This window comes from Acomys russatus, chromosome 2 (assembly GCF_903995435.1).
Source record: "Acomys russatus chromosome 2, mAcoRus1.1, whole genome shotgun sequence".
Lineage (NCBI taxonomy): Eukaryota > Metazoa > Chordata > Mammalia > Rodentia > Muridae > Acomys > Acomys russatus.
This window is the reverse complement of record NC_067138.1, coordinates 2385208-2412953: the sequence shown is the minus strand read 5'-3', so window position 1 is coordinate 2412953 and position 27746 is coordinate 2385208. Positions and strand designations below refer to the sequence as shown.

At 45.8% G+C, this 27746-nt stretch overlaps 1 protein-coding gene across 1 annotated transcript in view; it reads right to left on the bottom strand.

Moving 5' to 3' along the window:
• The window catches only part of Frmpd1 (FERM and PDZ domain containing 1), a 174212-nt gene that overhangs the window by 32645 nt on the left and 113821 nt on the right, over positions 1 to 27746 (bottom strand). The window contains exons 3-5 of the mRNA XM_051157516.1: positions 12130 to 12287; positions 10907 to 11009; positions 8145 to 8190 (exon numbers count right to left, since the gene is read on the bottom strand). Coding sequence (XP_051013473.1) covers positions 8145 to 8190; positions 10907 to 11009; positions 12130 to 12287 — 307 coding nt within the window. The remainder of the gene's footprint in view (positions 1 to 8144; positions 8191 to 10906; positions 11010 to 12129; positions 12288 to 27746) is intronic.

The following is a 27746-nucleotide window of genomic DNA, read 5'->3' as shown; positions in this document are numbered from 1 at the left end:
TAAATGTTGATACGTGCAAGATAAGAATGTCAGAAGGTCTAAGAAACTGTTCCAAGAAAGTGTTTAAAGGTTGTCTATAAGAAAGTGTTTCAAGGGGCTGGAGAGATGGCTCAGCGGTTAAGAGCACTGACTGCTCTTCCAGAGGTCATGGGTTCAATTCCCAGCAACCACATGGTGGCTCACAATCATCTATAATGTGATCTAATATCTTCCTCTGGTCTGCAGGTGTACATGCAGGCAGAGCTCTGTATACATAATAATAAGTAAATAGATCTTTTTTTAAAAAAGTATTTCAAGTTGATAAATGCAAGTGTTTGAGAGTCTGAGAAAGTGTTTACTACTTGAGTGTCTAAGAAAGTGTTTAAATGTTGGTTAAAGGATTTTTTTTGTTGTTGTTTTTCAAGACAGAGTTTCTCTGTGTAGCCTCGGTTGTCCTAGACTCACTTTGTAGACTAGGCTGGCCTTGAACTCACAGCAATCCGCCTGCCTCTAAGAGAAGTTTTGAGATACATAAGTATAAGTTGCAGATTTAAAATGAGACCAATGGTTATAATAAGTTGGTAGAGTACTGGTTGTTTATTAATCAGTCCCAAGCTCAATATCTTAATTTCCCTTTGGTTGTATTCTGAATATAGACTTAAGGGTGCTTCTCATCATGCTAAAATCGAGTTTATACAATCTGTATATCAAGTCTCCTGGACTGAGAAAAGAATGTTCATGCTTTTACTGGGCTTCAATGGCATAAGCCTACTCCAGCTGTCTTATAGACACAATTTTAACTTCTGTCCTTAGTCTGCATTTGTCTCAGCAGATTTTTACCTGGCTAACAGACTGCATCCAGAGCTGCTGAGATATGGACCTGCTGGAAGCTGATGTAAACCAGTCTGGCAGATACGGCTACTCCCTGTCTCTTCAACTAGATCAGCTAAACAGATGCTTTTGATGAGTGCCTCATTAGCTTTTGACTAGCTTTTCAGCCTTTCCTGGCTCTGATAACAGCGCCCCTAATGTCAGCAGGGAGAAGTTACAGAAGAAAATGACTTCGCCTGTTTTCCCACTTTATAGGCTGAAAAGCTATCTCAAGGGCAACTCTCTGGCATGAGGGACAAATGGCTATAGGAAAATAGACTCTTAGTTCTGTTTAAACCAGTCATGCTTTGTGTCCTCCCTTATATCAAGCAAAGATTGGGTGCCATCCAGCTAACAGTCATGAGGGCGCAGTACCTGGCCCTACAACAGGCCGACTCAGAGAAATAAGTTTCAGGAAGATCCATGATTGGGTCTTCAATGAACCTGTCAGAGAGGGGAATGTAAGGGCAAAATTAATGCCATATCCTATATGTACTGTGTATTCTGCAATTAATGATGGTCTGTATGAGAACTTGTCCCCTAGGTGACCCTTCTCCCTGTGTTCTGGCAATGACACCTGCCAGCAGTCCCCAGAAACTCCACCTGAGCAATTACACACAATTAGCTCCCAATGTTCCTCTGAGATAAAAAGACTTCCCCTCCAGACTCAGCCTCCACCCAACAGCCAAGAGGTCAACATTCCTGGGACCCACGACTTCCCTGAAGATCCAGCCTCCACCCAACCTGCTTAAAGATCAACATTCCTACGACCCACAACCCCTGTTTCCCTTTATGAATCCATTGCCCTTGAAGCTGGGAGTCACTCTCCTATCCTGCTGTGTCAGGAAGGATTGTGATCTGAAGCTCTGAGCCCCATAATACAGGACCCTGTGTATGTTGCATTGGTATCAAGTCCTGGTGGTCTTTTTGGGGGGGTCTTGAGATCTGGGTGATCTCGGTATTACACTAAGTGATCTCAGTATAACATAACGAAGCCTGATCCCAAGCCATTCTGGCCTCATACACACACACACACACACACACACACACACACACACACACACACACACACTCATGATCACAAACTCACACAGATACATGACAGAAACAGACCAACACATAACACATATACACATATATAAATACACCTTAAAAATAACTTTATGGAGCCAGGTGGCATAGCAAATGCCTGTAATCCCAGCACTCTGGGAGGCAGAGGCAGGCGGATCTCTGTGAGTTCAAGACCAGCCTGGTCTACAAAGTAAGTCCAGGACAGGCAAGGCTACATAGAGAAACCCTGTCTTGAAAAACCAAAAAACCAAAAACTTTATGACAGGTCAAGCAGTGGTGGTGGCACACGCCTTTACTCCCAGAACCTGAGAGGCAGAGGCAGGCAAATCTATGAGTTCAAGGCCAGCCTGCTCTACAGAGTGAGTTCCAGGACAGCCAGGGCTACACAGAGGGACCCTGTGTTGAGAAAAACAAACAATTCTCCCAAGAAATATGCCCCCAAAACTGAATGCTTCGGCTGTCTTCACCGTCTCTGAATTTCAGTTTTTCCATCCACACATGAGGGAGCGCCATAGAGCATCCTGAAGCTCTGGCCACTGTGACTTGTGGCTGGCCTCTCTTAAGTGCTATCTTCTGGTAGTTGCTTTCTCCATAATTAAAAAGACTCACATTAGTTGGTATGGTCAGATGGTAAGCCCTTACACGGTCACATCAGGTCAAACTGTGCCACCTGCAGTGTCTCATATGGGCTACAACAACAGGACATGCTCTTCTGCACAACAGAGTAGTCCCAGCTAGCATTCCACATGCCCTTCAATACTCTAGACAGTCTTTTAGGCCAACCTTTAGGATGTCCCTATATAGGTCCTGAGATGGCTCTCTGGGCCATGTTGTATGTAGCTGAGGGAAGAGTTATGCAACAGCATTGGGGACCTTTCTAGAAGCAAACTTCACATGGACTTAGACCCCAATGCATGAAGTACAAGAAATGAACAAATGATCCTGAAACTGCAATAAGAAGATAATTGTGTGTGACTTGGTGTGACAGGACATGCAACTGTGATTCCGCATCACAGAAACACAGCTTGCTTTCAAACCCTGAGCACGAGAGGGAAGCCTAGCTAGCTCTGCTCCTGTGGAAAGACGCCTGCAGACATGCTTACTTTTCCAATATGAAAGGAAAAATGAAATAGGAAAAGAAAAACGTTCAAATCCAAAGTTATTGATGAGACGATTGGATGACTCCTATGCAGGAGAATCTAGGAGTCTACAGAACCAGGATCTGCCACAGTTGGCACTGCCCAAGATCAGAGAAAGGAAGACACATTCAGAGACTACAGATGGCCAATATCAAGTTCTCCACAACGAGCATGGATGATTCAGAAAACACACACACCAAGAAGCCTGTTGTTAGTCTTGGTAAGGATCTAAGCCATGGGCGGGGAGCTTTAAACGCCGACCACTGATGACTAAAGAGTTAGTGAGGACAAGTCAGACCCAACCAAGCTCATTTCTCTTTTGAAGGCAGAATTCCTGATCGACAGGCCAGGGTCCTGTGGATATGGCAGAATTCCTTTCTGCCTGCCAGGCATTTAATAATTCCACCACAGTCCCGCTGCAGAGAAGGCCAGATGCGGAGCCATGAGGTGGGTTTAGCAATGGTTCATCTGCACTTGCAATAGTTTGGGCTGCTTCTCTCTTCTTCTTTTCCCTTCCTTTCCTATGCTGGGGATCAAACCCAGGGCCTTGCTCCTGTCAGACCAGGGATCTACCACCGAGCTCTAAGGACTGATTTCTCTCTAAGTAACTCAAGCTCCCTTCGGCTTGCGATAACCCTTACTGTTGATACTCAGCAGTGCCTTGGATGAAGGCAGAGGAAGACTTTATGAAGGCACAACAATGGTAAGAGGTCATCAGAGCTCAAGCAACAGATATATGGAATGAGATCCTTGAGAATCAGGAGAAGCTGTGAGTCCAAGGCCAGAAAAAAACCCCTAGGAACAAGTGTAAGAGGGCGCACGGAACAGGGCTGTCAACAGAGCACAGAGGGTCTTCAAAGCAACAGCACGCAGGCACCGCTCTAAAGACTGGGAGCAACCAGGGGGCAGAGCAGGAACCTACAGGAGGCAGTCACTGTTTCTCACGCGAGGCAGGGGGAGGGCAGTCTCCTAAGAGTTAGGCCCAGAGCTGGAACACGATAAAGAAAATCAGCTAGCTGAGAACTAGACGTGGCAGAGAGCTGAAAAGAAGAGGAGGCTCCTTGACAAGGAAAGGTGATTATAGCTGGCAACTACACAAATAAGCCTCTCAGCCCCAGGCCTATAAAAGCATAGCAGGCAAAACACCCAGCCAAGCAACATGACCTGACATGGATTAAAAGGCAGAGTGACTCTAAGGATTTAAAAAAAAAAAAAAATCAATTGGACAAGCACGGGATGGGGGTTTCGCCTTGGAAGCTATTCATTTAAAAACCAGCTCAGTATTTCATTGACCACATGCGTCACCCAAGCCAACAGTGTGACTGGCCTTGCCAACTGTTAATCCAACCCCCGGGCTCCACTAGCACTTTTAATGTACATTGGAAGCGTCCCTTCATTCCCAGGGTCACTCTTGGGCTGTTGGTGGAACCGTGGACCTTTCTGGATGTCACCGTTAGCAAGGGTCACTGTGAAATTGTAATCTATCCAAAAAGCCATCGGCAGTGAGAAGTCACAAAAACCACACCTATGATGAGTCACTGTTCAGCTTGAAGACAGGAAAGATGTACTGCCAAACCCTGGAGCAGCTATCTCAGACAAGGTAGATTGTTTTGAACTTGGATTGCCAGTGGGAGTTACAACGATATAGGGCCTTTCACTCCTGGAACCACTCAACCATGAAACTGGCTGCTTTGATTTTTGTTTGTTTGTTTTGAGACAGGGTTTCTCTTTGTAGACCAGGCTGGCCTCGAACTCACAACAATCCGCCTGCCTCTGCCTCCCAGTGTGCTGGGCTTACAGGTGTGCGCCACCATGCCTGGCTGACACATTCTTTCTCGAAGCAGCCAGTTTAGAGCTGGTTGTGGTGGCACACAACTATAATCCCAGCACTCGGGAGGCAGAGGCAGGCAGATCACTGTGAGTTCAAGGCCAGCCTGATCTACAAAGCAAGATTTTTTTTTTTTTTTTTTTGGTTTTTCGAGACAGGGTCTCTCTGTGTAACCTTGGCTGTCCTGGACTTGCTTTGTAGACCAGGCTTGAGGATCTACCTGCCTCTGCCTCCCCAGTGCTGGGATTAAGGACATGCCACCATGCCCAGTTTACAGAGGGAGTCTTGGACAGCCAAGGGTACACAGAGAGTCCCTTTCTCAAAAAAACAATAAACAAATACAATATAATACAACACAATACAATACAATAATAAAAGAATGTGTCATCATCTGTCACCGAAAAGCCCAGTGCACAGTAGCTCCCATGTTTTCATATCTGCATATTAGCACTGAGAGCCAGGCGCCCAGCTTCTGCAGTACATCGCGAACCACTTGTGTAAGTGCCCGGATATTTTAAAGGAACAATTTGGAGAATATGAGCTACCATTTATCTTAGGACTTCCTGGGGCCACGGATAAAATGTGTGTTTTTGCTGCAGAGTAAACGTTTAAAAGTGTTGGGGTAGAAAAAACTTGCTGGTCAAGAGAATGAACTCTGGCCTGGGCGGACACCCAGGTTCCAATTGTGGTGGGTCTGGTCACTTCGGCTAAGCGGCCATGGAGGGAAGGGCAGGGGGGTAGGGTGGGGTGGGGAGCTCACCATAAGCCACACTAACAAGGTTGGTGCAATACTTAGTTTTTTTTGTTTTTGTTTTTGTTTTTTGTTTTTTTTTTAGGTGCAGTGAACTTTATTGATCTTAATAAGATACTGTTCTTTTCCCCTCCCAGAATGCCCACCCCTAACGCAACGCTCACTGGAGGCAAGCTTGTGAGGGCTGCCCGATTTTCTCAATTATTAAGGACGTCATTGCGTTTCCCTTTTCTTTTTCTTTTTTCTAAGCTGTAACATTTTGGGTCCCCCCAGTGTTTGGGAGTCTCTTACTCTTTCTCTAAGGCCTCCCTCCCGCCATGCATCTGCCCTTCATGCCAGCTTCAATGGCATGGTTTTCTCCATGTTCCTCCAGACAGGCTGAGCCAGGTTCACAGCCTGATTGCCTCGGGCCTTTTCTTTTAAACTCTAATAAAACTGTCCTTGTGATTCCAAGAGTCCATTCTTAAATTCTTTTGTTAATGAAACTAAGAACTCCAAAGGGGACTCCCCTTTTCCCTTTATGAAAAGAATCTTGAAAATGACTACTTGAAAAGTTACTTTGTATTTTCGTAGTTCCCTTGCCAAGGGTGACTCAGGGTCACTCTACGAAAGCAGCAGGGCAGATGAGGGCCAGATAGCATCATCTTAGCAAGTGTGGGCTGTGGAGTCTAACTCCCTGGGGAAAAGCCCATGCCCCCTGAACTGGGGGTGCTAAACAGTGAGCTGTGTGGCCACAGCAGCCTTATCTGCAAAGGGGGTGGGGGGGGGTGGGGGGGTGCCAATGAGTCTATCCTGCTTTGTAAGATTTCCTTCCGGTGAAATGATGCAACATGTTAGCTGTTAGTATTAATATTAAAACAATGTAACTGATATCAAATGCAGACTTGGGGCTGAGAAGATGGCTCAGTGGTTGAGAGTCCCTGCTACCTTTAATCTCGCAGGACTCAGAAGGCAGAGGCTGAAGGACCTCTTTGAGTTTGAGGCTAGCCTGATCTACATAGTGAGCTTCAGGATAGCCAGAGCTACATAGTGGGACATTGTCTCAGAAACAACAACAACAACAAAACAGTTCATGCTACTCTTCCAGACGTACACAAACCCACAAAGACATATACATATAATTTAAGAAAAATAACAGTAACTTTTTGAAATGCAAAATTTAAGCCAGAATGTGGGTTTTTTTTTTTCCCCCCATAAAATTCTGTGTCCCAGAGAAGTAGTAATTGATGTTGTAGGCTCTGGATTTTATAATTTCCAATCCATTTCATTTATTTGAGGATTCCAAGAATCTACCATGACCACAAAACACCAAGCCTCCTTGGTGAAGCAAGTCATGTCTGTTCATATTGCAATGTCTGTAAAATGCTTTAAGACACTTCTGAAGGAGGCCCAGGAGGCTAGCCTGCAGTCAGGGCATTTCTTGGGGGTCCTGGTGGGCTCCCCTGCAGGTCCTCCTGAGAGTGGCACTCACATCTCTGCCTGGAAGCTCGGTATTGGAACATAGACATTTCTTTCCTCCCCTCCGTGCCATTTTCTGCCTCACAGAACCAGCTGTGGAAACCCCGCCTAATTAAGAGTAAGATGCTTCCCACTGAGATGATAATAAGTTAAATAAGAACGCTCTTGCCACCTGCACGGTTCTTTATGCTGATTAGCTTTCTCTGTTTTCACATTGGGTTCACATTATTTCATAGGCAAACTCTGCCTGGAATTGAAAGGCCTCCATTTAGTGTGCACAGAACATTCAGCCTGTCATATTTATAGCAAACATTTTAATTCTCATTGGGTGACTTTCTCCCCTACTGTTCCCAAGAAATAAAAATTAAGCACTTGATGAACAAGGAGAGGTGACTAGTTCTTTGTTTATAGGGTGCTTGGAGTACAGAAATATTATGTTTTCATGCATTTGAAGGGTCATTTCTTCCACTGTGCTTCTTCCTATATCTGTACGCATAGGAAAACCTTCAATAGGCAATGATATGACAGTCAACTGTACATGTTGTTTACACAGTATTATTATTATTTGGTTTTTCAAGACAGAGTTTCTCTGTGAAGCCTTGACTGTCCTGTAACTCACTGTGTAGACCAGGTTGGCTTTGAACTCACAAACATCCACTTGGTGCTCTGGATGGATCATCAGACAGACAAGGCAGTTACTGCCGCACACCATCTTACCCAGTGAAAGCCAGAAGGACAGACATGTCCCAAGTCATCTGATCCAAGCCTGTCTTGGGATTCCCAGCTTGATGTCCTTTCTGTACTACAGAGGGCATCCTCCCCTGATCTATACGTCCCAGGGCCAGGACCACATCTGCTTCCTCCACGGCACTCACGGCCAGGAGAGCTTCGGGCCACGGTGGCTGACTAGCCGTCCACTGCCTGGCAGCTGCCGCCCTCAGCCCTCTACCCTACAGTATGAGGGATATCGTCAAGGAGCATTCGAGCCTTAGAACCAGGGAGAGCGAAACAAACATATAGAACAACAACGACAACAAAAGAGGCTTACAGATGTGCAGCGACCAACTGTAATTGAAAGGGCATCTTCAGTTTCCCTGAAAAACAGAAAAGGATAAAAGAAAAACATTTAGTCATTTGTGTATTTGTGTGTGTGTGTGTGTGTGTGTGTGTGTGTGTGTGTGTGAGAGAGAGAGAGAGACACTGTGAAAAACCTGAGAGTGCTCTTTCTCCCTGGATGCCCACCTCTGCCATCTGTCCACTCCGCAGCCACTACCTTTAGTCTTATATGGTAGAAAACTCATTCAGTAGACACTGGCCAGCTTTATGTCAAAAACAAACAAACCAAAAAACAAAAACAAAAACCAAAAAACAAAAACACAGTGACAACACAGGTAAGCTAGCCTCTTTTTTTAAAGCACACACAGGCTAAACCCTCCTCTGTAGATAGCACTTATCACATAGAAACCAGCTAGTGTGTGGTGTTCGGGTACACACAGTCAACGCAGGGAGTCCAAGCATGTAATCAAGACACTGAAGAGACATTTCTATCTCAAATTATCGCAGAGATTTCAAAAGCAATCAAACAAGTAACTGTCACACCTCCGTTTTCTTTTAGAAAGTAGAGGCAGATCCCACCCCCTTTTCCATGCCTGTAAAAAAGAAGCAGTCTGCAAGCTTATATTTGACTTCTTGCAATCCGAACATGTAGGCCAATGGAGGGAGGTACATCACTCTCTCCAATGGTTGAGCTCAATCTGAAGGGCCCAACTATCTGGGGATTGCCTCTGTCTCATTCACATGAGCACAGGACTTTTTAGAGGTAAATCAGCCCCTCCCCCAAATCCAAAGTTCTGGTACTCTGCAAAGGGTATCTGGACCTCAAGCATCTTTGGAGAAATTAGTGAGATTTTTGTCACTGTTATTGTCAAGTTATTCTTGGGTGTTTGTTTACCCTTTACAATAAAAAGGAGTGAAAAAATATATACTGCTTTCAGACACTAAGCTACAAAAGCAATCCATGCTGAGATTTCCACAAGCACAGGGAGCAAGGCCACAGCACACCTCAGTCAGAAGCCCACTGTGGTCGCCCTTTTTAGGGAGAATAACACTGGACCTCGCTGTACTGGCACCCACGACCCACCATAATCTGGGGTTTACTTCCCTGTTTCTCAAGGCAAAAGGAAGTGTTCAGCACTTCCCTGCTCCTCATCCTATGGTCCCAGCTCACGATTTTGCCTGGAGCATCACCCAAGCTCTACCCAGCAGGAAAGGTCCTGTCTCAGGGGCTGGGCATGAAGCCCAGCTGGCACAGTGCTTGCCTAGCATGCATGAGGCCCTGGATGGGACGCCCCACATCACACGGACTGGATGTGGTAATACACCTGTCTCTGAGCACTGGAGAGGTGGGGGCAGGAAGATGCAAAGCTCAAGGGCATATGAGTTTGAGGCCAGCCCGGTTTGCGTGAGACTTGATCTCAAATAAGTAAATAAAATGAAAAAGGTACATCTGAAATATTCCTGGACTCCTCTCTGCTTTGTCATACTGCAGTGTCCTCCTAAGCGGGGGCTCCCCCGTCTCTGTAGTAGCCTGGCTTCTCAGCTTCTCTTATGGCTGGGCCTGCTCGTCCTCATCTCAGAAGAGTGAGCACACGCACGGATCTGCACGGGCTTGCAAGCGGTCTTTGCCTGCCGGGGTTCCTTGCCCAGACTAGATGATCAATCAGCAGACAGAGGCCAGGTGCCACCTCAACACCCAGCTTTAGACTGTGGCTTAAAGTTATATAAATATATTTGTTGATCCCTCGAAGTTTAAGACTGACAGAAGTATTAGCGATACTGAAAAAAGAAATCTGTCAGGAGCGATCCTCTTTGGGAAAACAGCCCAATATCCTAGGAAGCAATCCTTGAGGTTTATTTATTTTCAAATAAGATCACCAAATCCTTTTCTGCCTCTGGCATCCCTGAAACAATACTGGGTTTGGCTTCATAGATTCTCTGTGAGTCTTAACTTGAACTGTCTGTCTCCACAGTAAGACTGTGCTCCCTGAGGGCGGACATGGGCTTATGCATCTTTAGTTCCCCTTTTCCAGTTTGTGGGTGTTCTCTATGACCACAGAGGAGCATACAGACTCAAAGCCAGGCCGGCAGGCTCACGTAGTGCCCTCACTGGGCTCTGTCTCTCACTCCTATTAATACTGAAGCCACAAAACAGTGTTGAGTAGACATTAAAAAGCCAAAGGCTGCATGTCCTGTTGCAATGCCTCTAGTCTTCCCCATCTTGTCACTGTCATCTGTCCACCTTTACAGGAGGGTGGGCAATTCCCAGTGCTATATAGTCTCTTATCCTACTGAGTCTCATCTGCACATGTGCCTTGCTCTTTCTTGGGAAGGTCCAGGCAGAAGGTGGAGCATTCACGTGCGTCACAGTGACACCACAGAGAAAGCTATCGGTGCCACACCAATGAGACCACATACATGTTGGCCAGGCTGGAATGGAAAGAACACTCCAGAAGACAGTGACAGGAGTACAGACAAGCACATCGGCATCTATTTAGCTACCATTTATCCTTCAAGGGTAGGGCGTATGTAGTATCCACTATTATACTCCTCATCCTACTCCCGCCAAAGTTCTGTAGGCAGGTAGAAGACAGCAGACACTACTGCAGCCATGGCCGAACCACCACCTCCAGAGGCACAGCTGGAGCTATTCCTGGCACTTTAAAGGGGCAGGGCCAGCCACAGCACTTCTGAGGCCTTGCTTTGTTCTTTGATCACCTGCGCGGCTCTGGGTGCTCTACGGCAGGTGAGTACCTGAGAATATCGACCGCTCGTTCACAGGAAAGGTCCTCAGCCAGCTCGTTGTTTATCTGGAGAATTTGATCACCAGGGAAAAGCTTGCCATGAGCGGAGCCGCCTGTTGGATAGAAAATAGGTACCTGCTCAGACCAGAAGGGCCACACGTCACAGTGCACCTTGGAATGGCAGCCTGGGTCCCCTCACGTGCAGCGTAATTTTCCTCATTATAAACCACAGGATAGGTACCTATTTCCAGTCAGTTTCAAGAGAGGGCGGAGAAAAGTAACAGACCAGTCCAAGCCATCACAGCTGGCCAGGGAATTGAGTGTGCGTACATCCCTACATATATAAATGGAAATTAATGTATTTTAACCTGCCTAAAACCTAACACCAATACATAGCTCAAACAGGAAAACAAACACCAGGCTCTCTCTCTGCCTGCTCCTCTCCCCTCAGACACAGCCTATATTTCTCAGAGACTCAAGTGAAAACAAATCAATAGTCTCTATTACTCTCTCCCCAGACACTTGCCAGCCAGGACAAGCAGGACTCAAAGAGGCTTATCCAAATACCTTCCCTGCCCCTGACACTGACCTGGAAGCCATGGCAGCATAGAGCCCTGGGCCCAAACCAGTGGGAGTCTAGGGCTCAGAGGGGCATGGCTCCTGAGGAAACTCCTTTCTGGCACCAGACAATGAGAAGGCCAAGGCAGAACGAGGTCAGAGTTTTCCAGCTTCCCAGGTAGCATTTTCTGCCTTTTCTTTTTCTTTTTTTTCTTCTTCTTTCTTTCTTTCTTTTTTTTTTTTTTTTTTTTAAGATTTTTTATTATATGTATACAGTGCTCTGCCTGCACATACACCTGCAAGCCAGAAGAGGGCATTAGATCACATTATGGATGGTTGTGAGCCGCCGTGTGGCTGCTGGTAATTGAACTCAAGACCTTTGGAGGAGCAGTCCTTAACCTCTGAGCCATCTCTCCAGCCCTCCAGGTTTTACTCTTTTTTTTTTTTAATTGTATATGAGTGCTCTATCTGCAGAAGAGGGCATCAGATCACATTATAGATGGTTGTGAGCCACCATGCAGTTGTTGAGAATTGAACTCAGGACCTTTGGAAGAGCAGGCGGCACTCTTAACCACTGAGCCATCTCTCCAGCCCCTCTGCCTTTTCTTACAGGCCCGAGAGAAGGTTGGAGAAGCCCAGCCACGTTCCCTTTCACGGATCCCCATCAGCCCCTACCTGCTGTGACAGCCACCACTGTGAGGGGGAGGGTCTCAGAAATGTGAAATCCGTAGTTCTGGAGGAGGGCGTCTTTGTCTAGTATTACTGTGTGCCTTGCTGGCGTGAGTGCCTGGCCTGGGTTCACGGGTGGCCCATCAGCTGCGGCGACTTTAGCCCTAGAAGAAAAGGAGCAGATGGTAAAACAAACAGCTTCAAAAGGTGGCTACCATCTGGGCCAGCCCCAGGGGTGACAGAGAGAAATCTGAGGCTTAGTAGACATGAGGCCTTTCCTTTCAGTGCTGGGGCTCGAACCACGGCCTTGTTTGTGGGAGGCAAGCACTCTGCCAGCAAGCCAAATCTTCAGCGCTTGGTGTTTGGAGATAACATATGGCCATGCAGCCCAGGCTGGGCCTCAGACTTGACATCTGCCTCTGTCTTCTAAGTGTTGAGAGAGGTAAGACACAGTGCTGGTGACAACAGCAAGCAGGACTAGCACCATGCTCTGGAGTGAGGTCATGAGATGCTGTGGGCATCCAAAGGCTGAAGAACAGTTCTCATTTTGCAGGGATGGGGACAGGGGATTCTACCTGGAAGAGGTAGGGAACGGGATGCAGCTAGAATTACACAGCCCAGGCTTTAGACTACAAAGAGAACCATTGACTAGAAGGACAGGTGGACTGACAGGGACTCCAGTATGGTGTAGTGCTTGAGTAGAGAAGGAAAAAAGCAGGAAGTACAGGACCGAAGAGTTACTCTATTTTCAAGGTTTCATTTTGATTTGTGTATCTGTGTGTGCCCACGTGTCCATGCGTGTCCGCGCGCATGCATATGTGTATACATGTGTGTGGGGACTCACAGAAGCTAGAAAAGGATCCCCTGGGGGCTGGAATTACAGGAGGCTGTGCACTACCAACATGGGTGCTGGGAACTGAATTCTGGTCCTCAGCAAGAGTAGCTTTACCCTCCAGACCTGGGGCTACTCAGCTTAGATGTCTGATGGCGGCTTATTTTATGGATGGATGGATGGATGGATGGCCCTAGCTGATTTATCTATTTAGCTCTTTATGCATTTTGTTTCCACTAAGCTTTGAAACTGTGAGGATTTCTATATGAAATTCGGGATAGCAATTACTGCTTCAGTATTAATATCTAAGAAACATACATATTCCAATGCAGAACGCAGGTGATTCGCTCAGCTGCATGCCGCTCCCCTCCCCCAACAGCGCTGTCCGCAGTGAACACCAGGGTAGACTAGCGGACTGCTAGACCATCTATTATTGCATCCGGCCAGATCCTACATCCAGGACATCGTCACAGCAGCTACCCACAGTTGGTCCAGTGTAACCTCACAGATCGTGTCATCTGGGCCTGCATTGCCCTTCTCGGCTGCAGATGTTCTCAGACCCTGGACAGCAAACGCAACAGCCTGTTCTTCCGGAACCTGGCCAACATTTCAGCCTTTTGACCCACTATCACTGCCCTACTGTCAGCAGGAAGTAGTTAAGACAATTACTTCACCCTTATCCCTTTACAAAAGGCTGAAATGGCGAGCTTCAGACCTGGGACAAACAGCTCCAGGTTCTCCCACGCTCCTCAGTCCCTAATTGCTACAGGACATGGCTGACACACCCCACCCTCTACCCTGAACTTTCAAGGCAGAGCTTTCTCATCCCCTTTGCTACATAATCTGGACATTTTGTTGCTATTGCTTTTCTCCTCTTTCTTTCCTCTTCCATGGCAGCCAAAAGCTGCTTCCAATGAACTGCATTTACATACTTTAACGTACCTTATATGAAAAACAATCCAACGTTCCTCATTGTTTCTTTTTTTTAAAGTTTTATTTCTTATGTATAGAGTGCACATAAGATCACACTGTAGATGGTTGTGAGCCACCATGTGGTTGCTGGGAATTAAACTCAGGACCTCTGGAAGAGCAGTCAGTGCTCTTAAACGCTGAGCCCTCTCTCCAGCCCCCCTCATTTTCAATTATACGAGAAGGGAGGAACGTTAGAATTCTGCTTCAGTCTGCCTACCTGTGATGTCATTGCCTACCTGTCATGGGGGTGTGGCCCTGTCCAGTATATCAAAGGGCAGACCTACCTCACCCCTCCCTCTCTTCCCCTGTCTCTGTCTCTCTCTCTCTTTCTCTCTCTGCCTGTCTGTCTGTCTGTCCGTCTCTCTCGTACCCTTCCCCTCTTTCCTTCTCTCCCCATGCTCATTTAATAACCTCATATAATCTTTTTAAAAATACATATTTTCTCTGCATCTAAAAGCAGGGACATTGAAAGCTGTATTTTCCATCTCTTAAAACCACAAGGCAAATCTCAAACTGGTCTTTGTCTGTCTGCAGCAAATGTGCTTTTTTTCAGCCCTAATAGTCAGTGATGGACTCTGAAAGGGCAAAGAGTGACAGGCTGAGGTGTTTACCATTACTATAAACGAGAGGGCTGGGGAGAAGTAACAGCTCCCCCAGGCCTCTGCAGTCACTGTCTATAACTGATTCTCATCTATTTACTACACACTGTCAGGAACTCTGCCCGATGGGACAGGATCTTACCTATCAGACTTTGTCATTTATAATGACCCCAAAGTTCCAAAGAAGACTCAGGAAATATTAAGCACTTCTCCCAGAGCCAGTTTTCTGGGCCCCATGCATCATCACAGATGGATGAAGACAGCCAGGCTCTGGAGAGGTGGCCTTAGCACCACTGCTTGGTGGGGGTGGGGGCTTCCTCTGGGAAGTGCACGAGGTTATCATAAAAGGAAAGATCAGCAGAGAAACCCAACACGAGAGACTTAAAAACTCAACTTTTAAGGCGAACACCTATAATCCCAGCTCTCAAAAGGCAGAGGCAGGAGGAGCTCAAGGTCACATACAGCCTGTTTCCTACCTCAGGACCCAGCTATTCCACTCCTTGGAATATACCCAGAAGGTGCTCCACCACACAATAAGGACATATGCTCAACCATGTTCATAGCAGCCTTATTCATAAAAGCCAGAACATGGAAACAACCTAAATGTCCCTTAGTCAAAGAATGGATGAAAAAAACTGTGGTACATTTACACTACTCAGCTGTTAAAAACAAGGAAATCCACAAATTTGTGGACAAATGGATGGAACTAGAAATGATCATACTGAGTGAGTTAACCCAGAAGCAGAAAGACTCACATGGTATATACTCACTTATAATCAGACACTAGCCCAAAAGCAATGTCTCATGAAAGTCTTCACTTACCAGGAGATGGGGATAGATGTGAGGACTTCCTATTGGGACTCTAGGTGAGAGAAGTATGGGAGAATGGGGAAATAGAAGGAGCTAGAGAGTCCTAGAAACCTACAAGAAGAACATCATGATGGGTGGATCTAGACCCAGAGGGGTCCTGCTCCAACTACTGTGCCACCCAAGGACAATGCATGCAGTAAACATCGAACCCCTACTCAGATCTAGCCACTGGACAGGACATTCTCCACAGTTGTGTGGAGAGTGGGGACTGACTCTGATATGAACTCTGGTGCCCCCTATTTGACCACCTCCTCATGGTGGGGAGGCCTGACGGCACTCAGAGAAAGGAAAAGCAGGCTACCAAGATGAAACTTGGTAGTCTATGACCATTTAGTGGGGGAGGAGGTCCTCCCCAGTCACAGACCTAGGGGAAGGGAATAGGGTGAAAGTGGGAGGGAGGGAGGAACGGGAGGATACAAGTGAGGGGGAAACAATTGAGATGTAATCTGAATAAATTAATTAAAAAAAAAAAAGACCCTGCTTCAGAAGAAAAACAAAATGGAAGGCACAGCAGCTCATACCTGTAATGGCAGCATTTGAAAGGCAGAAGCAGGAGGATCAGGCGTTCAAAGCCACAATGTCTCAGAAACACAACACAAAGATTTAAATGTATATGTGTGCATGTGCATATCTGCGTATATGTACACATACCTTCAAGTACTCTTGGGAATCAGAAGAGAACATTGGATCCCTTGCACTTAGATTTGCAGGTAGTTGTGAGCCACCCAAATGTGGGTGCTTGTGGGGCTGGGGAGCTGTGGGACTGAGGGAAGCTGGCCCAGAGTAAGAGTGGTGTAGGTCCAAACCCTGGAAATCTCACCCTGAGACTGGAGGAATATGGTCACTCCCCACCTGGCCCAGGCCTGCGTGTCCTTGTGCACAGTGCACACGCTCCTCGGTTTGGACTTTCACACCACCTCCCCACCCCGCCCCAGGAGGCCACCTACCCTGGTAGCCAGATTAAACTTCCAGCAGCACCTGGAATTCTCCTCATGAAAAAGGCATCCCCAGCACCGTAGCCCCTGCCAGTGATGTACACTCACCCTGAAAGCCCCTACCCACTCACAAAGATGTAACTACCCTTTGTTACCCCATTAAACAAGCTGTCTCACAGAGGCTGTCTCCGTAGAGTCTGTTCTCTTTGAGCTCACACTGCCTGTTCTTGAATTCTCCCACCTTGTTTCCCCTTTTCAGGACCCACAAGTCACAATCACAGGCAGAGCCTGAGCTGTAGGTGCTGAGAACCAAACTCCAGTCCACTGCAAGAGCAGCAAGTGCTCTTAACTATCATGCCATCTCTCCAGGCCCCCAACCTTTCGAGCTGTAAAATGGCTGCAGGGCACATCTGTTGTTCTTTGCTGGAAGGCTAAGAGAAGACGATGGTGGTGTCTAGGAGTTCAAGGCCAGCCTGAGCAACATGGGAAGACACCATCGCCTCTTTAAACATACACACATACAGAGAGAGAGACAGAGACAAAGATGGCTCAGCAGTTAAGAGCACTCGTTGCTTTTGCAGAGAACCCAGATACAGTTCCTACCGACAGGCAGCTGACAACTGTCTGTGACTTCAGTTCCAGGGGATGTGATGCCCTCGGTGGCCTCCGCAGACCACAGTCATACACACAGTGCACATATATACACAAATGCAGGCAAAACATTCATACACATAAAATAACCTTTAAGAAAACCATCACCAAAAAAAAAAAAAAAAAAAAAAAAAGAAAACCATCACCAAGCTGGGCATGGTGGTGCACACCTTTAATCCCAGCACTCGGGAGGCAGAGGCAGGCAGATCTTTGTGAATTCAAGGCTAGCTTGGTCTACACAGCAAGTCCAGGACAGTCAAGGCTACATAGAGAAAACTTGCTAAAAAAAAAAAAAAAAAAAAAAAAAAGAAAGAAAGAAAGAAGAAGAAAAGAAAAGAAAACAAAAACCATCACCTGCCAGGCACAGTGGCGCCACATGTAATCCCAGCACTCAGGGAGGCAGAGGCAGGCAGATCTCAGTTTGAGTTCAGCTTGGTCTACAAAGCAAGTCCAGGACAGTCAGGGTTTCACAGTTTTAAAAAGCAAATGATAATTATGGCTATTCAATGTTACAGAAGAAACATAATATTTAATCAGGGGCAAAATGATAGAAAAAATAAACATAGAAAATAATGGTGTATTACTTTTCTTCATTTTAATGTGTGTGTGTGTGTGTGTGTGTGTGTATGTGTGCACGTGCGTGCGCGTTCATTCATTGCATACATGTGGAGGTTAGAAGGTAGCGTTGGGGGGAGGGGATAGGTTCTCTTTGTCCATCTTTACTTGGTTCTGAGGACTGAACCCAAGCTGGAAGGCTTGCACAGCGAGCACTTCTACACACTGAGACATCTCTCTGGCCCCCACTTTTTTCCAGGGCTGTAAAAGAAATCAGTGGAGCTGCAGGATAAAACAAATCACAGCCGCAGAAAGACTCCAACAACTCATTAACAACAGATTAGGTGAAGGGATGTTCCATGCCAGGCATTTTTAATGAGCTAATTTTAGGCAACTAGAAAACACCACCAAAAAATTCAACTTACTAAATTAGCGGTGCGTACTTATTAACTCACGGTCCAAGAGATTTATTTAAGGGGGAATGACAAACTGTTATTGAAGGCATAAAGGATGACAAATCCGGTATAAGTCAAACTGGGTTCCTGGGGTGGAGAGGGGATTAAATGTAGAACAATAAAAGTACTGGGTTAAAACGCAGATTTAACGTCATATGGATCAGAAATTCTCTCAGATTAAAAAATAAATTTAGAAACTTAAATCCAGGCGTGGCGGCACATGCCTACAGTTCCAGCACTTGGGAGGTAGAGGAAGACAGAGCGAGAGCTCAAAGCAATCCTTGGCTCTGTGGTAAATTTAAGGCTGGCTGGGGCTACCTGAGACACTGTCTCAAAAATCCAAAGAGAGAAAACAAAGTGTATTAGTTAACAGGAACAGCAATAGCAGTAGTAGTGACAGCAGGAACACAGACATCTCCGTGGGAGTGCTGGCACATGGGACCTACTCACACACTAGCCCCTCACCACAAACACATGAGGCATTTCTGCTTTTATAAAGAGAATGGGTCTTGATTTCTGTTTTATTATTGTTAGTTTTCAGTTTATATAGATGAGTGTTTGTCTGCATGCATGTAAGTGCACCACATACGTAGCGGGTACCCTTGCTGGCCAGAAAAGGACACTGGGTCCCCTGGAAGTAGAATTACAGGTGACTGGGCACCACATGGGTGCTGGGAACCAAGCCCAGGTCCTCAGCCTGAGCAATGAGTGTTCTTAACCAGCCCCCAGGCCTTCCCTCTGCCATGACTGTCACATCTACACTGCCTTTAACTTTTAGTCTTCCCAGCTAACCCAAGTCATTAGGACAAGGACAAGCCAAGTGCATTCCAAATGTCCTCTCTTCCCCAGAGGCCTGGCCTCTTGTGACCCCAGAGCACCTCCACCTTTAAAAGCATCAGGGCTTCTCTGACATGTAACTGACAGGGCTTGCTGGGCCCACAGATGAGCTGTGATATTCCTTAAGGTAATGGCCCCCAGTGAATCAGCAAGAAGTGTAAACGTGTGGAGAGCCACTAGCAGTAATCAGCAGTGGGAATGTGTCACATGACACAGCGTTCCTCATTCCTCCTTTGCTTGACGTGGGTGTCACTTAGCTCTCTACTGTGCCAGCCGAGACTCATCTCTGCCATTTCTCAGGGATCATGGGGGTGACAACAGCCCTGATTCCCAGAAGCCCTGCCTGACATTCCCTTGATTTCACCCCTAACATCAAATCAGTCCTAACACCACATGATGCCTAAAGATGCCCATTTCTTCCCATCTCCATGGCAGCCATTCTGCGGTCAGCCCAGTGGGCGGGGCTTCCGCAACAGGCTCCTAATGGGGCTCTCGTTTTGTTTTGTTTTTTTTCCATCCTTCTCTGTCTTGTTCCTATGTCTCCCTGACTGAGCTAATTCAACTTGTGGATACGGCTCAACATAGGCCCTACCTATCACTCCAGCCTTCAAGGCCCAGTCATTCATTTCTCTGTTATTTTGGTTCCTTTGTTTGAATTCTTCTTCAAACATGATAGATAGCCTTTAGGCAAGCTATTTCTTCTGCCTGGAAACTGGCCCCCCTTCGCCGCCACCCCCCCCCGCCCTGACACACACACACAATCACTCATCTTTATCCACGCTCGCTCTCTCTCAACATATGTAGCTATGCACTCTACCTGTCCAACTCCTTTTCAGGCTCATGGTTTGGGTAGTCATACCTCCATCGCTGAGTGCGCCCACAGAACCATAGTCTCGCCCTCCCCCTTATCCATAATAGCATGTGTATGTGGGTCACAGGATGATTTTTTTCAGGGTTGGTTCTTCCTGTCCTGTTGAGGCAGGTTCTCTCTCCTGTTTAGCCACCAACTACATGATCCAGGAGAGCTGGCCCTCAGGCTTCCAGACAATTCTCCTGTCTCTGGACGACAGGTGTGCCGTCACTGCATTTGGCTTTTCTGCAGGGTTCCCAGGTTGTCAGGTGTGTGTGGCAGGCACATCCACTACTCCTAATTTCAAGCCAACCTCCTATTAATAATGGCCAGTGTGAATTCTGCTGTCCTTCCTAGGTTGTAGTTTGCATTTCGAGAGCTGAGCCTTAATCTACGTGAGGCCCTCAGGGTCAGCTGTCTGGAGAACAAAAGGAAAAACATACACTCTAACCACAGAGTTTCAACAGAATCCATTTCGATGCTTTCCAAGTGAGCAGGCCTCAGTTGTCTAACCTACCGTTTAACAGTGGTAGACAAACAAGGCCCCACCGTGTTCACTAATCCCTGGAGAGCGTCAGAGACTTTGGCTCCAAGTCTGGAGCTGACGTTTTTTTTCCCAAAGGCCACGTCTAGTTTTTGCTTAGAGAGGGATTATCCAAGTACACGACCAGACTGGCCACAAAGAACAGTTAATATTTGACACTGGCTGAAAGAAATGGTTTCTACAATGAAATGGCCTCCTCTGAGACATCTTTTAAACCAAGTGGTGATTTCAAAACATCTGTCCACCACGATGGCAAGGCCATCTCCAACCGTAAATATGAGGTCATTTCTGTGAGCTCACACCCAAGGAACAGAAGGTTCATCATCACGCTAATGAAATTCCTACCAGATAACTGGATTTATCCCTAAGGTAGAAGCAGAGAAAATGTGGTCAATTCATCACAGTTTGTAGGGGCCAAAGCTAAACTTTATGGGTCATAAGTTCATGCTGAGCTGATTGATAAGGCTGAAAAGGAAAAAATGCCAGGTGGAAATACATTATGTTTCGAATGTCCTCAGGCCTTTTCTGTTCTCTGCTCCCCTGGGAAGTGTGTCTTACCTCCGTGCAGAATTGCTCCCTCAGTCCAGCAGCTTGCGGAGAAGCAGTTTAAATCTATGTTTAAACACCTAATAATGTTTGGCTTGAGTGATATTAAAAGCTGAATCTGGTATAAATCAGATTTTGAAATTTCAAATGGACTCAGAAAAAGCTGGAATAAAGGCAAGTCTGTGCCACAGAGGGAGGAAGGGAGGGAGGGAGGGAGGGAGGGAGGGAGGGAACTTGTTACCATAGTTGGAGGACTATTCCTGGGCGTGACAGTATCTAGGGGGACAGTTAATGCAGCTATTGTGAGTACAGCACCCCCACAGTTGAGGGGATGGAACGCAGGGCCCTGCACACACTGGGAAATGATCTATTACTGTATTACGCCCTCAGGACTGTTGCTACTTTAAATATGTGACTCAGAGGTAGACATGGGGGTATAAGCGTGCAATTCCAACACTTGCTGGGCTGGGGCAGAAGATCCCAAGTTCTCAGCCAGCCTGGACCACACAGTGAGTTCACAGCCAGCCTGAAAACACTCCAAGCAGAGACTTTGGGCAACAGTGTAGATAAAATATAATTTGTAGATTTAATTCAGGAGCCTTCCAGACTGTTCTAAAATCTTTCAACTTTTGCTCACAGGTCAAGGAGAAAAAAAAAATTTGGCACCTGAAAGGATATTTATTATTAAGAAGACTAAAAAAGAGAAACAAAGCCACCCCTGCTTTATGATACATAGGCTATTTATAGCAGGGATGAGCAAATAAGTCTAGGAAGTGTGTAAAACCAGCAGGAGGGGCTTGTACGCGAAGATGCTGTGTGCATATGTGTGTGTGCATATGTGCAGTACATCCAGTTCTAAGAGTGAAGCTAGGTTGAAAGAAATCTTTTTTGAGCTTAAAGATAGAACTAATTTTGCTGTGTAGCACTCCCATCTCTAAAGATCAGAATATTCAGTCAATTTCATGCTTGTTTTAATAACCAACTGAAATTATTCTGTAAGGCGGAAATGGCAAGAGAGCATAAAAGCACTGAAAATGAAGTCTAAGAAAAGCCTAGTTGAGCAGGAAATGAGATGCATGATACAATTACTACAGGGAATTTTAACACAACTGTATAAAGCAGGCACTAAGATCCATGGCCTAGAAATGATCCCATCTCCCACTTCAGGGTGCAGCAAGAGTCCTGCCCGTTAAGGAGGGAGAGACACAAAGATGGTGGCTCACAGCTGCTTTCTATCTTGGGAAGGGAAAATCAACCTATATTTTTATTTCCTAGATTATATTAAAATAAATTCCACATGGAAGAACTAAATATAGAATATCTTCTTGTTATTGTTTTGTTTGTTTGTTTGTTTATTTGTTTTCAAGACAGGATTTCTCTGTGTAACAGCCCTGGGCTGTCCTGGGCTCACTTTGTAGACCAGGCTGGCCTGGAACTCACAGCAATCCTCCTGCCTCTACCTCCCCGAGTGCTGGGATTAAAGGTGTGTGACACCACGCCCGGCCAAAATACAGAATATCTTAAACTATACTGGATTAAGAATTAAAACTTTCATTAGGTCAAGATTTAAAATTTTATGTATTAGTTTGGGAGGCCAGAATTTGATGTTGGATGCATTCTTGGATCACACCCCATCTTATCTTTTCCTTTTGAAATAATAAATTTTTGCATATATGTGACCCACAGTTGTACACATTTATGGGGCATCAAGATACTCATATACATCACGTGATGTTCAAATCAAGGTACTTTATCATTTCCTCTCCATCAGAATATTCAAAATCTCTTTGTTTCCTTTTTTGGGGGGATGGAGTCTTTTTAAATTGGGACATTTCTGTGAACTTGGAGTTCACCAAGTGGGTGAGCTAGCCAGCCAGTGAGCCCCAGGGCCTCCGCTGCTGGAGTCACACTTGTCTCCTGCCGCACCAGCTCTTACCTGGGTGCTGGGGACTTGGACTGTGGTCCTTACACTTGTTCCGCAAGCACTTTACTGACTAAGCAATTCCTCTAGCCCCAGCTCGAGGTTATTTTTAATTTAGAAGCAGTAAGGAAACGCATTAAGAAAAAGAAGTGTATTTTTTTAAAGATTTATTTATTTATTATTCATACAGTATTCTGCCTGCATGTGTGACAGCAGGCCAGAAGAGGGCACCAGATCTCACTGTAGATGGTTGTGAGCCATCACGTGGTTGCTGGGAATTGAACTCAGGACCTTTGGAAGAACAACCAGTGCTCTTAACCACTGAGCCATCTCTCCAGCCCAAAAGAAGTGCATTTAACTATATAAAAATAGTAACTTTTGTTGGGAAAAAAAAAAGGACAAGTGAAATGACAGCTTCTAGCCAGTGGTCCAGTCCTCCTTCTGTACTCACTTCTATAGTCCTAAAAATAAAAAAATAAAAAATATATATATATATTTTAAGGCCTGGGGGGCTGGAGAGATGGCTCAGAGGTTAAGAGCACTAACTGCTCTTTCAGAGGTCCTGAGTTCAATTCCCAGCAACCACATGGTGGCTCACACCATCTATAATGTGATCTAATGCACTCTTCTGGCTTACAAGTGTACATGCAGGAAGAGCACTGTATACGTGACAAATAAATCTTTAAAAAAAAAAAAAAGGCCTGGGCAGTGGCAGCACATGCCTTTAATCCCAGCACTTGGGACACAGAGGCCAGCCTGGTCTACAGAGTGAGTTCTAAGATGTCCAAGGCTACACAGAGAAACTCTGTCTCAAAAAACCAAAATCCAGCCAACCAACCAACCAAAACAATAATCCATGGGAGGCAGAGACAGGCAGATCGAGTTCCACATCAGCCAAGGCTACATAGTGAAACTTTGTCTCAAATCAAGCAAACAAACAAGCCAAAAGAAATATGCCAATTTAATTGTAAGGAAAGCAACAAGTTAAGGATTTTGCATTGCGGTTTCACTGTGGCACAGCTCTTTCTAAGCAGTCTGTACTGAACAGTGACCATGCACGGCAGTTCCGAGGCTCAGACCTTGGGCCTTGCACTCACAACACATATGTTCTACTGTATGCCACAACCCCAGTCCTGCATCATGCCATTTACGTCTGCTGTGGTGGTGAACACCTTTAACTTCACCACAGGAGGCAGAAGCAGGCGGATCTCTATTGAGTTCAAAGCCAGCCTGGTCTACACAGTGAGCTCTAGGCCAGTGAAAGCTATATAGTGAGACCTTTCTATTGTTATGATAAAGTACCAGGACCAACCCAAAGCAGCTTGGGAAATAAAGGGTTTATATTTCAGCTTACAGTTTCACATCGCGCAGTCCATCATCCAAGGAAGTCCGGGTAAAAACTAAGGACAAGAACCTAGAGGCAGGAACTGAAGGCAAGACTATGGTGGAGCCAGGCGTGGCCTCAAACTCACATCGATCTGCCTGCTTCTGCCTCCCCGAGTGCTGGGATTAAAGGCGGGAGTCACCACGCCTGGCCCTTAGCTATTTCTTTTTTTAAAAAATTGTTTTCATTATTTTTAAACTATGTGTATACATGTGGGCATGCGAACCTGAGCGCAGGAACCCACAGAGCCCAGAAGAGGGCCCCATACCTCCCAGAGCTGGAGTTAACAGGTGGCAGTGGCAGGTGCTAAAAATTGTCCCCCTGCAGGAGCCACTTAAGCTCGTAGCCTCTGAGCTCCAGCCCTATGGGTTTGTTATTTCTAAGAGAACTGATACTGAACACAGTATTGTCATAGTGGGCTATGAAGTCAAGGGGTCACCATTAGTGTATTTGCATAACCTCCCATTCCTGGAGTTGCAGGCACCACTAGGTTCCCTCAGCCTAGGTACATGCATTCAAATTTATACTACAGTCTGAATTTGACAAATGCCGGTAACAATAACACATGGTGAGGATTCATTTAAAACTTAGGAAATCCATGTAGCTTTGAGAGTTGACACTCCCCACAGTAAGACACTGGTTGAAGGCACATTACGCTAACTAACATCACTTCAGGTGCATAAAGCTATCCATCGTTTCATAGGCTTGGAAATGGACAGTTGCTTTGAGCTGATTCACTCCTAGGTAATATACTTGGAGTCAAACATAAAGCTTAAATATTATGGAGAAATAGCAATTACAAGTAAAAGTAAATACAAGACTGGAATCATTGCCACGTCTTTGACAATCTGAAAAAATTAGAAAATGCATGCAAAATGGTGTGACTGCAGATAATTGCTTCCTGGACCACAGAAAATTCTTCAAGGAATCTCTTTCACCCTGGCCACCAGGAAACCCAGAGATAACGTGAGCGTTCAGACGCTAAGTCCTGGCCTTGATTTGTAATGTATTTTTAACATCCCTATTCCTTATTTCAATTTTTCTAGTGTTTTCTAGTGTATGCTATCAAGGTGTCCTCTTGGAAGAAGGAGGGATGAAACATTTTTTAAAAACAGCTTATTGGTTAAGAGCACTGTCTGCTTTTTCAAAGGACCCAAGTTCCATTCCCAGCGCCACATAGCAGCTCCCAACCATCTATAATTCCAGTTCTGAGGGATCCAACGCCCTCTCTGGCCTCTGCAGGCACCAGACATGTACGTGTTGTGCAACATACATGTAGGGAAAACACTCATACATATCAAATAAAAGCTAAAAAAATAAGATTTTTTAAATTCATTACGAGTGTGTGTGTGTGTGTGTGTGTGTGTGTGTGTGTGTGTGTGTGTGTGTATACTATGCTGCACATGCAGGGACCAAAAGGCAGCTCTCAGTAGTCAGTGCTTCCCTTGCAAATTCATAAGGGTTCTAGGGATGGAAATCAGGTTTCCAGGCTTGTTGTGGCAAAACCACTAAACCATCTCACAAGTTTGGAAAATTTAAATACATGCCAGGTGGTGGCGGTACATGCCTTTAATCCCAGAACTCAGGAGGCAGAGGCAAGTGGATCTCTGTGGGCTTGAGGCCAGCCTGGTCTACAGAGCTAGTTCCAGGCCAACCAGGGCTACAAAAGAAACCCTGTCTCAAAAACAAAAAGAAAAAAAATTCTTAAATATACTTAAACTAGGTATGGCGACACATGACTTTAATCACAGCACTCAAGAGGCAGAGGCAGGTGAGCCTCTGTGAGTTCAAAGCCAGTCTAGTCTACATAGCAAGTTCCAGGCCAGCCAAAACTACAGAGCGAAAGACTCTTTCTCAAAATAAATTAATTAAATTAAAAATTTTAAATGTAAACATACAATACACATGTCCCTTACTGTGAAAGCTCTTTAGCAATGAAGATGTATGGAGCTCACATTATATAGCACACACTCTGCTGTGACTGAGGTTACTCTGTAAAACAAGATACGTGGTCCTGGCCTCATATATGACAGGAGGGGTGGAGAAGACAGACCATAAGATAAACAGGTGGGGAACGTGGCAATCAACAAGTGCAGAAAGGTCTGTGTCGCCCTAAGTGTGGTGAGGGGGAAAAGCAATGGAAGGGGGTGGCTCGCACCTTAGGTGGAGCTTTCTAGCATTCCGGAACAGCCACACAGGGTAGAGAATTAGCTGGGGTGGAGAAAGGAAAAATGGCTAGCGTGTCTCCCAGGGGCAGAGAAGCAGACAGATCTGAGGTATGGCTGAAGGAAAGCTGGCAGGAAGTGAGGACGGACCGGATGCAGGGCATGCAGGAAGATGTGGAGGCAGACAGTACCACCGGCTTTTCTCCTGAATGGCGCAGGGTTAGAGGTTAGAAGCAGTCTGGATGAGGCTGCATGTGATCCATCCCAGAAACAGAGACACGGAAACGGTGTCTTCCATGGCTGAAGACAGGGCCTCTCTTTCCCTTCTTTTTAACTTTCCCTCAATAAAGAGATGAGAGACGGAGAGAGGCAGAGACAGATGGGGTTTCTAGATGCACAGACAGATGTTCAATATCATTTTGTCTAATTGCGACAACGCAGATCAAAACCACAAGACAAAACTGGCTATGGTGGCTAAGAAGGTTGATTCCAGTTGTCAACTCAGCAGGGCCAGGCATCACCTAGAAAGGGGACCTCACAGTGGGATGGCCAGATTAGGCTGGCCCTGAGTGTGCCTGCGAGGGCTTTTTGGTTTTGTTTGTTTTGCTTTTCAGACACTGTTTCATCCCTGGCCAGCCTGTCGACTAGTGTGGCCTCAAAGAGCTTCTCTCACCTCTGCCTTCTGACTACTGGGATCAAAGTTATGGGACATCATACCTGTTGGGGGGATTTTCTTAATTGGGTTAACTGAGGTGACATCATTTCATAGGCTGGCTCCTGCACTGAATGAAAAGGTGAGAGGAAGCTAGCACCCACCGCTCTTCTCCGCCTGAGGAAGTAATGCGACTGGCTCCTTCAAGTTCCTGCTGCCTCCTCCATTGCTATGCCTGAACTGTAAGCTTAAATAACCCCTCTTCCCCCTTTAGGTGTTTTGTCTGGGTATCTATCTTATTTATTTATTTATTTATTTTTATCATAGCAACAAAAACAACTAAGGCAGGCAGAGGCACATGCCTATAATTGCAGAACTCAAGATGCAGACTTAGGAAGGTGAGAAATTCAAGGCCATCTAGGCTCTAAGAGCTTGAGTGAGCACAGGTTAGCCCAAGGCTATGGGCCACATGAAGTCCTGTCTGAAAACCCAAGCAACCAAAACTAACAACGAAATAAAGAAGAAACATGAAAGACAACTTGACACTTGCTAAGGCCGCAATCAAAAGGATAAATAAATCATAAATATTGGCAAAGAACTAAAACCCTCCCAGCCACACGAGCAGAAATGTAAACAGTACAGTCACACGAGCAGAAATGTAAACAGTACAGTCACCTTAGACAACAGCTTAGCAGTTCTTCCAAAGATTAAACAGAATAATCACATGACCTGGCTATTTCCCTTCTACATACAGAAGAATTAAAACAAAACAACCTTTATGCAAATGTTCCCATAACTCATAATAGTCACAAAATGAAAACCACCCATATCATGCTATGTCAGCTGATGAGAAGA